At 58.6% G+C, this 14470-nt stretch overlaps 1 protein-coding gene across 1 annotated transcript; it reads left to right on the top strand.

Moving 5' to 3' along the window:
* Window positions 1-1360: 1360 nt before the first annotated feature.
* TBC1D20 (TBC1 domain family member 20) lies at window positions 1361-10605 on the top strand. Its single transcript, XM_054391982.1, has 8 exons — window positions 1361-1403; window positions 4507-4692; window positions 6057-6137; window positions 6861-7047; window positions 7784-7885; window positions 8937-9078; window positions 9751-9935; window positions 10350-10605. Exons 1-8 carry the CDS (start codon window positions 1361-1363, stop codon window positions 10603-10605), a joined length of 1182 nt encoding a protein of 393 aa, XP_054247957.1.
* Window positions 10606-14470: the final 3865 nt, after the last annotated feature.

Raw genomic sequence — 14470 nt, 5'->3', positions numbered from 1 at the left:
CCTGCTAACCCCTTGCTGTGTATATATCCTTTGTCCTTCATATGTGAAAGATCCAGTGTTGGAATTCTTTGGTGTAAATAAACATTTGGTTTTATTTATCGAGGTTAGATTTGAAGTTCCCTGTGTAGAGGACCTCTCCCAGGGGTTGGTGGTGGTAAGGGCAAGAGGAGGGGAGGCTGCGTGCCCCTCGTCTGCACCTCACTCAGACCTCGCCTCACAGGGACCTGCCTCAGGAGTCAAGGACAACCATCAAGGGGAAGAAATTGTTCCTCATGTCCAACCTAAACCTCCCCTAGGGCAACTCGAAACTATTTCCTCTTGTCCTATTACTGTTCCTTGGGGGAAGAGACCAACCACCACCTGGCTCCAACCTCCTTTCAGGGAGCTGTAGAGAGCCAGAAGGTCTCCCCTCAGCCTCCTTTTCTCCAGGCTGAACACCCCCAGCTCCCTCAGCTGCTCCTCCCCAGCCCTGTTCTCCAGACCATTCTCTGCCTGCTCCAACCTGTCAATGTCATTCTTTGAGTGAGGGGCCCAAAACCCAACCCAGAATTGGAGATGTGGCCTCACCAGTGCCCAGTCCAGGGGGACAATCCCTGCCCTGCTCCTTGTGGCTGGTATAGCTGATCAAAGCCAGGCTGCTAGTGGCCTCGACCACCTCAGCACACAGTGGCTTATCTTCAGGCAGCTGTGAACCACCAGCCCTAGGTCCTTTTCCACTGGGAACAGAACCTTAATCCTCTCTCTCTGCAAGTGATCAGAAAGTTGGGCCGTGTTGACAGTCTTCTTAATGTCCTGTTGCATGACAGCCCCAGCGGGTGGGTGTTTGCAGCAGGGTCTGAGCTGCACAGGGAGATTTACCTCGGCTCTTGGGGATCGTTTCCAGCGAGGTTTGTGTGTACCTCTAAGTTTGCTGCCCCTTCCCAGCTTAAAGAGCCGCTGAGCTCTACTGGAGAGGCGTCTGAGGAGCGTGCTTATGGGGGTACTACTGGCGGATATACTACCCCACCCCGACAGTGCCGGGAAGAAGCCGTTTCGGTGGTTTATTAAACTTGTTTAATTGGCCGCTCGGGGCCGGGGAGAGCTCCACGTGCTGTGCGCTGCCGTCTGCGCATGCGCGATCCCGCCCCGTGCCGCACGTGGCCCTTCCCGCGCGCTGCGCCTGCGGATTGCGGCGCTGTGACGTAACGCGCGCGCGCCGGAGGCTAATGGGAGGGGAAGAGAAGGGGAGGGGCGTGAGGGGTGGAGGGGCAGCGCGCAGTGGGGGCGGGACCGAGAACCGGACCGGGAGGGGAGGTGGCAGAACCCCGGTCCGATCCGGTCCGGTTTACCGGCCCGGTATGCGCCGAAGTGTTTGGGGAATATGGCCCGACGGAGCCCGCCGCGCAACGGTGTCGGCGGTCACGGTAAGGGCCTGGCCGCTGCGGGCCCGCAGAGAGGGGGCACGCTGGTTCCTTCGAGGTGGGGTGGGGGCTGGAGCGTCCCCTGGAGGCGCGGTGGCGCCCTCTAGCGGTGGGGCGGAGCTCGATGCTGTGCTCGGCGCTGTACCCGCAGGGACCGGGCCCGGGGGCAGCCCGGGAACCCTTCGCTGTGGAAGTGTCCCTCGGGGCGGTGGAGGGCTCCCTCGCTCGGGCGGCCAGGGAGCAGCCGGGGCTGCGTTTTGGCCGCTGCCTGACGAGACGCTTGGGCTGTTTTGCTTTCCGGGCTTCGCTTTTCGCTGCCGCACATCACGGCAGTAGCGAGGGCGGGGGACGGGACTTGGCAGCAGCAGCACGGGGGCTGTGTCGGCTTCGGGAACCGTTGTGTAAGCGTCGGTGCCCGGTTGGAAAGCTGGGCTGCCTCATTCTGCGGAACCGAGCTCTGGTACTGGCGGTCATGGAGTTACAGAATGGTTTTGGTTGGAACAGACCTCTGGAGTCCCGCTGTTAACCTACTACCGCCCGGGTTTGGTTCTCTACAGGCAGCTGGGCGCTGCGCTCGGAGGCTTCGCTGTGAGAACGGGGCCAGCCGCTAGATTTAGCGGCGGAAGTAAATAAAGACCCACCGGGGCCGGTCGGGTGGAGCTTCCGCGAGGGCAGCGTTGGAGTTAGGGAACCATGAGCCCAGAGCTCTGGACTTGTGTTTGTGCCTCTCCTTCAAAGGGTGAATCATTCGGCGAGTTCAGGTTTTGGGGGTGCAAGTAAAAAGTTTTGAACTCCCCAGTTTTATGGCATCTCTCCCCTGTGCATTTAGCCAGTGGGAACATCGGGGTGTTTGCTGGTGAATCTTCAAGGAGGAGCTCACAATAAGTGCTGCTTCCTTCATCTAATCCTTAAATTGTGTCCTTCCCTCATACTACTCCTTAAATTCCTTGGGTCCTTACTTCATGCTATTGCTGGAGTTCTCTGTGTGAGGAGGTGTTTTTTTCTCCTTCCCTAGGCTTTGTGTCCTTCTTCCCTTGGTGTCTCCATGTCTCAGGGGACAGGGACCAGACAGTTGAGCAGAGCTGGTTCCTCTGTTCCTGGACAAATTGCTTTGCTTGCACAGGGTGTGAGGAAGGAGATAAAAGGAAATTGGGGTCACTGGGCGAGTGGAAGAAGCTTTAATGTTATCAGGGACTTGCTGTTTGGAGCTGAATCTCTGCTGTGGGCTGTTGAGGCTGGTTTTCAGCCCCAAAGTGCTTTAAAAAAGCTATTTGGAGAAGGGACAGCACCCACCTCTTGACCTGCTGAGTGTCTGTGTGTCCCAGCTGCCTGCTGCCCTGCTGTCTGCCTTTCACACACCTCAGAAAGTGGCACTTCCAGCCAGACACTCGCACACAGCTCCTTGGGAGTGGGGAGAAGCTGGCACTGTGCCAAGAGGCCAGAGGTGCCACGTGGGCAGAAGGAGCTGCCGGGAGGGCGTGGGGAGAAGCAGCTCTGTCTCCATCCAATCTTCTCATCCTCCCACCCCGAATCCTATTCGGCCACGTCCCAGAGCGAATGAGTCCCAGCACTAGTTGGACCTGTTGGAAAAGCCTGGCCAGAGGCCCCATGGCTGCTCAGCAAAGCCTCTGCACTGGAAACTCCTCTGGTGTGGGATATCAAGTGGCAGCAGAAACAAATCCCACAGTCCGGTGGGAAATGGTGTCCCAGGAAGCTATTCCCTGTCCTCTAAGAGCATGTAACCCTTCTGAAACCAGACAGCACCCTGTGCTGTGTGAGTTGTTCCCTTCCCTGCCTGCCCCCAACCACTCCTGCTCCACAGAGCAGCTTTGGGTGTTCAATCCTGGCTCAGCTGAGGGTGCAGAGAGCTGCCAGGTCTGGGGTTGTTGGGACAGAAGTTGATCTGCTTGCAATTCATTAATTCCAGCAAAATTCCAGCCTTCCTTGTGACTTCTGTCAGTGGAAATGCTCAAACTTCTCAGCCTGGGCTAGGTGAAGGTGTCCATGACCATGGCAGGGGTTTAGAATCAGATGATCATTAAGGTCGTTTCCAACCCAAACCATTCCCTGACTCTCGCTAGGATGGCTCCATCCAGGAGCCCCTCTCTGGCTGGGAGTTGGTGGGAGCACAAAGTCCTGCTCTGAGGAGACACTTGACACCTGAGCTGGCAGCTGCGTCAGAGAGCAAACAGTTGCAGCCTGGCTTTGCACAGCTGTCACAGCCCCAAACACAGTCATCACCTGCTGGGGAATGTGGGATTTGAGGGTGTGGGATCCACCCAGGCAGCAGTGACAGCTCCATAGCAGGAGGAGCAGCAGTTTCCTCCCACGATGGGACTGGTGGGGTCGTGGAGATGTTGTGGAGGGGCCTTGTGAGCCATGAAGTACTCACTTGGAGCACTGTGTCCAGCTATGAGAGCCCCAGCACAAGAGGGACATGGACCTGCTGGAGTGGGTCCAGAAGGGGCTATGAAGAGGATCAGAGGGCTGGAGAACCTCCCCTGTGGGGACAGGCTCAAGGAGTTGGGGCTGTTCAGCCTGGAGAAGAGAAAGCTCCAGGGAGACCTTAGAGCTGCATTTCAATATCTGAAGGAGACCTACAGGCAGGCTGGGGAGAGACTGTTCAGAAGGTGGGGGTAGGACGAGGGGCAGTGGTTTGAAAGTGGAGCAGGGAAGGTTTAGGTTGGACATCAGGAGGAAGCTCTGCACAATGAGGTTGGTCAGACACTGGAACAGGTTGTCCAGAGATGTGGTTGAGGCTCCATCCCTGAAGACATTCAAGATCAGACTTGATGTGGCCCTGGGCAGCCTGATCTAGTTGGAGGTGTCCCTGCTGAGTGCTGGACAAATGCCCTTCGAGGGTCCCTTCCAGCTCAATGCAATCTGTGAAGTGCCCCCAAGCCTGTCTCTGTGGAGATAGGGAAAGTCAGCTGGAGGTTGTCCTTTCCCTGTCCTCACAGCTCTGTGCCAACCCTCTCCTGTCACCTCCCTGGTGCGTGTGACATCGCTGCCAGGGGATTTCCACCACCCTCCCCCCCGCTCTTAGCTGCTCCCCTCCCTGTGGTGGTGCTGCCCATCAGCTGGTGCCTGTGTGCTCTCCTCACAGACTTCGACGCTAAGAAGAAAAGGAAAGTGGCGGAGATCTACCAGGCTCTGAACAGTGACCCCATCAACGTGGCGGCGCTGCGGCGCATGGCCATCAGCGAGGGCGGGCTGCTGACCGACGAGATCCGCTGCAAGGTGTGGCCAAAGCTGCTCAGCGTCAACACCGACGACCTGCCCCCGCTCCCAGGTACGCTGCAGCCTGCAAATCACCGGCAGGAACTTCTCTGCTCTCAAGGGGGTGCCAGAGCCCTCGACCAGGCTGCCCGGAGAAGTTGCAGAGTCGTCTCCCCTCCGCCACCCAGAGAAGCCCCAAAGGCTTCCGAGGTGTCTCTTGCAGGGGTAGGGGGAAGGGACCTTACAGGAGAGCTGGGGAGGGACTTTTGAGAAGGGCTCGGTCTGATGGGAGGAGAGGGAATGGATTGGAGCTTGAGGAGGAGAGATTGAGACTGGAGATGAGGAAGAAATTCTTGACAGTGAGGGTGGGAGACACTGTCACAGGTTGCCCAGGGTGTCCCCTCCCTGGAGGTGTTCAGGGCCAGGCTGGATGAGGCCTTGAGCAACCTGGGCTGGTGGGAGCTGTCCCTGCCCATGGCAGGGGGGTTGGAACTGGATGATCTTGAAAGTTCCTTCCAACCCAACCCATGCTATGAGTGGTGTTTGATCAGAGCAGAAGCAGGGAAAAAGACCTTGCTGCTGAGGTACCTGCATGGTTTATGAACCTTGGCAATGCAGCATCATAGAACTGTTTGATTGGAAAAGCTCTCCAGGATCATCCAGTCCAACCAGCAACCCAACCTCACCATGGCCATCAAACCATGGCCCCAAGTGCCATGGCCTCAGGTTTCTTGAACACCTCCAGAGATGGGGACATCCCTGGGCAGCCTGATCCAATCCCTGACCAACAAATCTCCAGGTTCTGTAGGTTCACAGCCACTGTCAGATGTTGTTCCTGAATCTGTGGCTGTTCAGAACTGTGCCAGGTGACAGGGAGCTCAGTCCAGAGCTGGGTTGTGTTAGGTGATCAGAGCTGCTGGAAGACAGCGTTTCACTCCACTGTGCTCACACAGAGCTCTCTGTGCCGGCAAATTCTTTGTGTCCATGGGGAATTGAGGCTGGTTCTGAATGATTCCTGCCTCATAAACTCCCTTGTGTGGTCCCCACTACACATGCCACACCCTGCTGAGGAAGAAATTGTTGCTCACCTCCAATCTAAACTTCCCCTGCTGCAACTTGAGGCTGTTTCCTCTTGCCCTGTCACAATTTTTAATTTGTGCACCAAACCAGTAGAGGAGCAAAGCTGTTCCCAGGCCTGTGGGGAGCGTGGTAACAGGTGAAGCATTTTAACTTCACTCCTTTAAAGAAAGAAATCTCCTGTCCTCCCACCGAGGTGCTGGGGACGGCGCTGGGCTGTGACATACAAGCAAGGGGACAGACAAGGGGGTGGTGTGTCTGTGTGTGGTCCCCTGCCCCCCAGCAGGCTGTCTGCTGGCTCCCTTGCCCTCTTCCTTTGCAGAGCTCAGAGGTAACTCCCATTCCTTCTCTTCTCAGCAGGGAAGGAGCTGCGGGAGGACAACAAGGACTACCAGCAGGTGCTGCTGGACGTGCGGCGATCCCTGCGCCGCTTCCCACCAGGTGAGGGAAGGGTCCTGCTCGGGGGCTCCTCCTGCCTCACACCATGCTCAGGGCTTGCAGTAGGGGATGCTCCACTGCTCCAAGAGCCTCTGGAATTCTGCTCCTTGGGAGCTTTACAGGAGCTTCTGAGAATCACAGAATGGTTTAGTCTGCAAAGAGGCCTTTAATATCACTGAGTCCAACCCTGCCAGGGCACTGCCAAACCGTGGCCTCAGCACCACAGCTCCAAGGCTTTGAAACCCCTCCAGGGATGGGGACTCCACCACTGCCCTGGGCAGCCTGGGTCAGGCTTTGATAACCCTCAAGGGGAAGAAATTGTTCCTCATGTCCAACCTAAACCTCCCCTGGGGCAACTCGAAGCCATTTCCTCTTGTCCTATTACTGTTCCTTGGAAGAAGAGCCCAATCCCCACCTGGCTCCAGCCTCCTTTCAGGGAGCTGTAGAGAGCCAGAAGGTCTCCCCTCAGCCTCCTTCTCTCCAGGCAGAACACCCCCAGCTCCCTCAGCTGCTCCTCCCCAGCCCTGTTCTCCAGACCCTTCCCCAGCTTTGTCAACCTTCTCCAGCCCCTCAATGTCCTCAGAGTGCAGTGCCCAAAACTGAACCCAGGATTCAAGCTGCAGCCTTCCCAGTGCCCAGTACACAGGGGACAATCCCTGCCCTGGTCCTGCAGGCACTGGTAGGTGACACAGCCCATCCCACCACGCCCTGCTGCTGTCCCCACAGGTATGCCAGATGACCAGAGGGAAGGTCTGCAGGAGGAGCTCATCGATATCATCCTCCACGTCCTGAAGCGCAACCCCCAGCTGCACTACTACCAGGGCTACCATGACATCGTGGTCACCTTCCTGCTGGTGGTGGGGGACAGGCTAGCCACTGCTCTAGTGGAAAAGCTCTCCACACATCATCTCAGGTACTTGGTGGCCTCAGCTAGAGGAGAGGAGCCACCTGCATGCCCTCAGGCTGTGGGGATACCAGGGCTGGCCTGGAAGGGAAGCCTGGAAGGCAGAACCTTGGGTCAAGACCCATCGTGGCCATACCCAAAGGGAAGCTGTTGGAGCAGTGTAGCCACAACACCACATGTGGCTGTGCAGGGAGTTGAGCTCCAGGGAAGGGATAATTGAGGGCTCTCAGTTCATTTCCAGCACCTCCTGCAGCTGAAGAGGCCCAGCCCATGCATTACTCATGGTTCTTGTCCATCTCTGCTGTCGGGGCCTCTGCAGCTCCTGGGTGCTGGCTCAGCCCTCTGCCTCCTGCTTGCCTGGCAGAGCCCTGGGCAGGGTGGTTGGTGCCAGCAGTGTCCTGAGCCCCACATCAAGTGATTCTCCTGCTTCTGTGTGTGCTGGAATGAGAAGAAAATTCCAGCTGGGGAGTGCTTTGGGGGGGTTGTCCTTCTTCCCCCAGGCTGGGCATTAGTTTTGGGAGAGACTTCATGGTCCATGTGTGCACTGAAGGAAGCCTCAGCTGGGGCCAAAGGGGTTGGCTGGGGCCAGGTTTTCCGCCCTGCCTGTCTCAGAGGTGGGAAAGAGACTGGCCCAAAATTCCTGGGGGCAAAGCTACTCATTGCAGGGATGTTTATCTTCTGGTTTCACTGGAGGAGACTTTGCTGCTGTTGTTGCCTGATGGAGCCTCTCTTAATCTTCCCTCAGGGATTTTATGGACCCAACGATGGATAACACCAAGCACATCTTAAATTACCTGATGCCCATCATAGACCAGGTGAACCCTGAGGTGCACGACTTCATGCAGAGGTAGGCAGATGTCCCTCAGAGCCTCCTGGCTCTTCCTTCTGAGTCTCCATCTTATTGTTCATGGGGCTTTCTGCACCAGCCCAGGGAGGTTGTGGGTGCCCCCTCCCTGGAGGTGTTCAAGGCCAGGTTGAATGAGGCCTTGAGCAACCTGGGCTGGTGGGAGGTGTCCCTGCCCATGGTAGGGGCTTGGAACTGGATGATCTTTAAGGTTCCTACCAACCCAAACCATTCCCTGGTTCTAGAAAGTATAGTCTGGGCAGGTCAAAGCAGAAGCAGGAAGATGAGGAGGAAGGTTCAGCCCAGAGGCCTTTTCTGGTGTCCCTGTCACATTTCATGGCCAGGATGCCTTTGAGTACCAAGCTTGCTTAGAAACTCCCAGAAATCAATAAACCTTTAGGATGGGAAGGAATCAGAAAGGTTGGCTGTGCTGCAGGGCTGGGATGTCCTTGGGTCAGTGTGTCCCAGGGGCAGGGCACATCACAGAGGCAGCTTCTCCTGAAAGCAGAACATAGGATCAGAGGATGTTAGGGGTTGGAACTGACCCCAGGAGATCATCCAGTCCAACCCCCCTGTCAGAGCAGGACCATAGAATCCAGCACAGGTCACACAGCAACACATCCAGATGGGGCTTGAAAGTCTCCAGAGAAGGAGACTCCACAACCTCTCTGGGCAGCTCTGTGACCCTCACAGTGCAGAAGTTCCTCCTCATGCTGAGGTGGAACCTCCTGTGTTGGAGTTTCTATCCACTGCCCCTTGTCCTATCCCAGGGTGCAGCTGAGCAGAGCCTGTCCCCTCCCTCTTGACCCTCAGCCCTCAGCTGTTTATAAACATTGATTAAATCCCCTCTCAGCCTTTCTCTTCTCCAGACTGAACAGCCCCAGGACGCTGGGTTTGGCTTTGAGCCCAGCGGGTGCCAGGGGTTGTGCCTCGGGTGCGGACTGAGCTCTGGATGCTCAGCCAGCACTGCCTCCCTTCCCAGCTCCCAGGAGTGTGTCAGCACTGGTGCCAGGCTGCTGGCAGCAGCTGCTCTGAGAGCCCTTTCTCTCTGCAGCGCGGAGGTGGGCACCATCTTTGCCCTCAGCTGGCTCATCACCTGGTTTGGGCACGTCCTGTCCGACTTCAGGCACGTGGTGCGATTGTACGACTTCTTCCTGGCCTGCCACCCGCTGATGCCCATCTACTTTGCTGCTGTGGTAGGTACTGGGCAGTCTTGGGGGCACCTTCACTGAATCCTTGGGAGCTACCCCTGCTTTGGGGGCTGCCAAACCCAGTGCTGCTGCTGCTGCTGCTTGTCCCTGGCTGCACCCCCACTCTGCAGAGGCGACCCCAGGGCCAGTGATGTCCTTGGTGATGGATCTAGTAGAGCTCAGGGCAGCCTGGAGATGACTTCCACTGGTAGGCACTTACTGGGATGCTGGGGAGCCTGGCTGGCTGAGGACAGCCCGGTGCTGGGTGTCCAGCAGCCCTTCCTCCTATGGGAGATCCGAACACATCTCTGCTTAAGGGCACCCCACGGAGTTTTAAGCCCTGCTGAGGTTCTGCCCACATCTCTGACTTGCCAGAGCAGGCTGAGTTCAGAAGATGGACCTAACGCCCTAGGAAGGGTCTTTCCATGGCCTGAGTCTCAAGAAGAAGGGTTTGGTGTTTCTTTTCCCCAGGATGGGGCTCTCTGCAGCCTGAGAGCCTCAGGAAGAAGGGTTTAGTGTTTCTTCTCCCCAGTGAATGCCTCCCTGTGGTGTCTCTTTGAGGTGGGGCAGGTCTTTGAGCTGGAAGTGAAGTGTGGGTCTCTTTCAACTCTGCAGTGAGTGTCAAGGAGCCAGCCCTGCTCCCCCAGCTGTCCTCAGTGCTCTCCCTCCTCTCTGCAGATTGTGCTGTATCGGAAGCAGGAAGTCCTGGACTGTGAATGTGACATGGCCTCTGTCCACCACCTCCTGTCCCAGATCCCACAGGACCTTCCTTATGAGACTCTGATCAGCAGAGCGGGGGACCTTTTTGTCCAGTTCCCACCATCTGAACTGGCCAGGGAGGCAGCTCAGCAGCAGGCAGAACGGTGAGTGCAGGCTGCTTTGTGTGTTCTCAGGCACTGGAACAGGCTGCCCAGGGGGTGATGGAGTAACCATCCTTGGAGGTCTTCAAGAAATTTGTGGCCATGGCACTTAGGGCCATGGTTTAGTGGTGGTGTTGGGTTGATGGTTGGACTGGATGATCTTAGGGAGCTTTTCCAACCTTAATGATTCTGTGATTCTCCACATCCTCTGGGTGTTTTTTCTTTCCTCACCATGAAGATCTGGAGGTGTTCAAGGCCAGGCTGGATGAGGCCTTGAGCAACCTGGTCCTACCCATAGCACAGGGGTCGGAACTGGATGATCTCCAAGCTCCCTTCCAACCCAAACCATTCTATGAGTCTCCCCCCTGGCTGCTCCTGCAGCTGGGGACCTTCCTTGACCCCTTTCTTCTCCTGCAGCACCGCAGCTTCCACGTTCAAGGACTTTGAGCTGGCGTCGGTGCAGCAGCGACCGGACACTGTGTTGAGACAGCGCTTCAGGGAGCGGCTCCGGGGGGAGGAGAGGACAAAATCCTTCCTGACAAAGCCAAGGACCAACCGCTTTGTCAAGCTGGCAGTGATGGGGCTGACGGTGGCACTGGGGGCAGCTGCCCTGGCCGTGGTGAAGAGCGCCCTGGAGTGGGCACCCAAGTTTGAACTGCAGCTATTCCCCTGAAGCTGGGGGAAGAGGCCCTCCCTGTCAGCTTCTCCTGCCTGCTGGGCAGGGCTGATGGAAGGACACATCCAGAAGCCACCTGGCTGAAGATGACTTTTTTTTTTTTCCCCACTCTTGGCCTTTGCGACAGGAAACCGACAGGAGCCTGCCCAGCAGGAGCCTTCCCACACCTCCTCTCCTTCGGGTGCAGGGGTGAGCAGACACTGCCACTGTCCCCTGAGGAGCCACAGGGGGACTGAGCTGGGCTCTGCAGGTTGTGCACAGGTGACTGCAGGAGCAGAGAGCCACGTGTGGGCTGTGCCAAAACCATCCCACCCGCTCCCGGCAGGAGCAGCAGCGAGGGCAGGTCCTCCCCTGGGGGAGGGCATGAGGGCAGGGGTTGGGGAAGATGACACCAGGGGTTATTGCACTCCTGCAGCACAGGGCAGCCCTCTGGCTCTGCATCCAGCTTCACCAGTGGCCTGACCCTTCCTTCTCTTACTGGCACCCTCTGTGTAGAGCCAACCCTTCCACAAAGCCCTGCTGTGGGCTCCTCTCCAGCTCCTGCTTCCTCATCTCCCCAGCCTGATCTGCTCATGGGAGAGAGGGGCAGGAGCAGAGCAGAGGGAGCTCACTGAGGTGGGACTTCATCCTGCTTGGGGTAAGTGCTGCCATGTGCCAGATGGTGTCACCATGAGCAGCAGCACCACCAGTTGCAGACTGGTGTGACAGCTCTGGAAGGCTCTGAGGCCAGGAAAGGCTTTCTCCACCTCTGCACAGGGCACTCTGTGTCACTGTGGTAGGACATGTGTCCTAAATCCCCCCCATGAGCTGATCAGTGTCAGCCCTCAGAGTAACACAAGTGAGGGAGCTTCCCAGAAAGGCCACCCCTGATCTCTGCCACCCCCTTTCACCTCCTCACCCTGTTAACCTCCTTGCTCCCCACACTAACCACCACCCTTCTGGCCAGCTCAGTGTCCTGCTGAGACAAAGCCAACAGCCACTCAATGCCTCTACCTCTCCCCTCAGCTGCTAAACCTCCCACAAGTGCCCTTACCTGTCCCCTCCAGCCCCCTCCCTGCTCCCTGCCATCGCTCTGTGTGCCCAGAGTCACCTGTGCCACGCCTGGGGTCTGTGCCCAGGCAATGGTATTGGTTTGAAGAGTCAGGGATTTGGGGAGAGAGAAGAAAATCTGTGCCCTGCAAAGCTCAGCACCCTCCTGTCCCAACCTGTTTCCCTGTTGGTTCCTGGCCACCTCTGGGTGGGTCCTGTGGGTGGTTGCTCTCACAGGGGCTGTGCCTTTGTCACGCTCATGATGGCTTGGAGGGCCTGTGGGCATTTGTTACACCTCACCGATGTTTCCCTAAAGCAGAGGAGCTTCCTATGCCTCTGCAGGCTGAAAGCTGGGGAGTGTGAAATCCACTCCTGCAGAAGCAGGGCAAGTGAGGGATCAGTTCCCTCTGCCTCTCCCTGCTTCCAGGGCTGCCTGTGCCACTGGTGAGGCCCAGGAACTACCCACAGGTCCCCTCTCCTAGCGTGGTTGAAGGCAGAGCCCCTCTCTGCCCCTTGGCACCTCCCAGGGCAGAGGGGTTGGAGGATATAGCACTTTAGAAACTGGTGGTGCAGGAGTGGTGAGGGTCCCTGGACCCCTCTGTATGCTGCCCTTTACGAGGGGATGGCTGGAGCCCCCCACCCATCCCCGCAGGGAAGCTCCTGCAGCCCCCCCACTCTCTGGCCATGATGCACTTTAGCTCCTGCGTTGTCCCCAGGGGAGGAAGGACCTTGGGAGGAGATGGTGGTGTTGGGTGCTTCACTTACTCTGTACAGACCCCCCCTGTAAATGCAGATTCATACAAACCCTCGAACTGTTCAATAAACACTCAACTCCCTGCCCTCCCTCCGTGCCAGCAGGGGCCATGGCATGGGGCTGGCAGTGCTACAGCTCTCATGCCACCACCCTGTGACCCAAGAGCTGGAACCAACCCTGCAGTCACCTCCTCAGGGGAGGAGAAGCCACAGTGGAGCCGAAGGGCTGTGGGGTGCCCCAGTTCTGGGTGAGGGCCAGGACCCATGCGTGCCCTCTGCTCTCCAGGGCCTTCTCCAGCCTGGTGGGCAGAGCCAGGCTGGGAATAGCCTGACCCCCTCCTGCCCCCAGGCCTAAGAGCCTGGGCATGCTGCCTGGCTGCCACCACTTCACCCAGGCAGCTCTGCTGAGCCTTGGTGACTCAGCCAGCCCTGGCCCCTGGCCTCAGGGGGGTGGCATCAGGCCGGTGCCTGCCTTGAGCAGGTCAGGAAGGGACTATTTTTAGTTCCCTGTGGTTTCCCCTCTGGGAAGGGATCTCAGCAGTGCACAGAGCCCTCTGGGAGGGACACAAGGGCAGAGGCTGAGGGCTCAGTGGGGTTTGGCAGGGGCAGAGGGAAGCATGGAGAGCTGGCAGTGCCGATCCCTGTGCTGTGGGACTGGGGCTGACCTTGATCCCAAAGGTCTTGAGCTTAAAAGATTTCGATCTTAAAAGTCTTGATGGTCTTAAAGGGCTTGACCAACCCTCTCCACTACCACCCTGCACCACGCCCCGCACCGGCTCAAACCCCGGCACAGCCCCGGCACAGCCCCGCTGCCGTGTGGCAGGATCAGGCCCTGCATCAGGCCACTCGCAGCCACCCAATCGGCGGCGCTGGTGGAGGAGGAGGCGGTGGCAGGGAGGGACGCGGCCACCTTTGGGGTGACCGAGGGGCCGCTCCGTGCAGGGAACACGGGGGACACGGCCACCACACCGCAGGGATGGAGGTCACCACCGGGTCCCCTCCTCACACCCTGAGCGGGGATGGGGCATTGTCGTGGGTGGGGGTGGATGCGTGGGGAGGGTGAGGGGCGGGGGCACCGGGACCCTTTCGGTGCCGGCCGTGGCGCTGAACAAAGCCTTCCCCGGGGGGAAGGTGCAGGTTGTCCCCCGGCACACCCCCAGCCTGGGTGTCCCCACAGCTGGGGACATCTTCATCCCTCCATCCTTGCCTACATTCAGGGGTTTGGGGGGGGGACCAGCCCAGTCAAGGTTTGCAGGGAGCCAACCCTGAGCACCCCACCTGGTGCCCAACGCTCTCCTCCCCCAGGGTGCCACCATCCTGTGTCTGACCCCCAATGTGTCCCCCCCCGCGCTGTATGCTCCCCACTTACCTCTGGGGGGACAGAGGCCTTAACACATTCTTCCCTGTGCCCACGCTATCACTGGCAGCTGCCCTCTGCTGTCTTCGTGTCCCGGATGGATCCCACAGCACCGTCCACGAGTGGGCAGCCCCTCGCACTGTCCTTCTCCCCCCCCCCCCAAAGGACTCGGGGTGGGGATGGCAGAAGGGGGACAGTGCTGGGGTGGATGGGAGTGAGTCCCTGCTGCAAGGCCAGGAGCTGGTGCTCCCTGAGGAGTTGGGACGGTGGGGGTGGCATGTGCCTGGGTGGGCAGTGCCAGGTACTGAGCACTGATCCACGGCCAGGTCAGGAGGGCAGCAGCAATGCCTGGTGACCCAGGACCTCACCAGGCCATATCCACGACCCCCCCTGCTCCAGGTGCTGTCCCCAAACAGGAGCCTGGTGCCATGGCCAGGGGCTCCCATTGGCGCCATCCTGGGGCATCACTGTCCCCACAGCCTCAGGCTTACAGCTGGGGCACCACAGAGCCCGGGGGTGTGCTGGGTGCTGTCCCAGAGCGGGTGCAGCCCATGGTGGGGAGGGGGAGGTCACTGGAGCAAGGCCACCCCTCCAAACCACCTCCATCCCACCCCCCGGGGAACATCCCGGAGTCCAGCCCCACCCGGGGCAGCGGGAGGGGCCGCGGTACCCAGAGATGCTCCGAGCTCCCCTTGTTGCCGTGGCAACAGCTGCGGGCGGGGG

Source organism: Indicator indicator, chromosome 24, assembly GCF_027791375.1.
Source record: "Indicator indicator isolate 239-I01 chromosome 24, UM_Iind_1.1, whole genome shotgun sequence".
Classification (NCBI taxonomy): Eukaryota; Metazoa; Chordata; class Aves; order Piciformes; family Indicatoridae; genus Indicator; species Indicator indicator.
This window is presented reverse-complemented; position numbering and strand designations above follow the sequence as displayed.

What these genes read in the sequence shown, in the direction of transcription:
- TBC1D20 (XM_054391982.1), top strand. Translation starts at nt 1,361, where the DNA reads ATGGCCCGACGGAGCCCGCCGCGCAACGGTGTCGGCGGTCACG. An exon ending in GTGCACGACTTCATGCAGAG is followed by an intron (nt 7,886 to 8,936) that starts GTAGGCAGATGT and finishes TTCTCTCTGCAG; the next exon opens with CGCGGAGGTGGGCACCATCT. An exon ending in CCATCTACTTTGCTGCTGTG is followed by an intron (nt 9,079 to 9,750) that starts GTAGGTACTGGG and finishes TCCTCTCTGCAG; the next exon opens with ATTGTGCTGTATCGGAAGCA.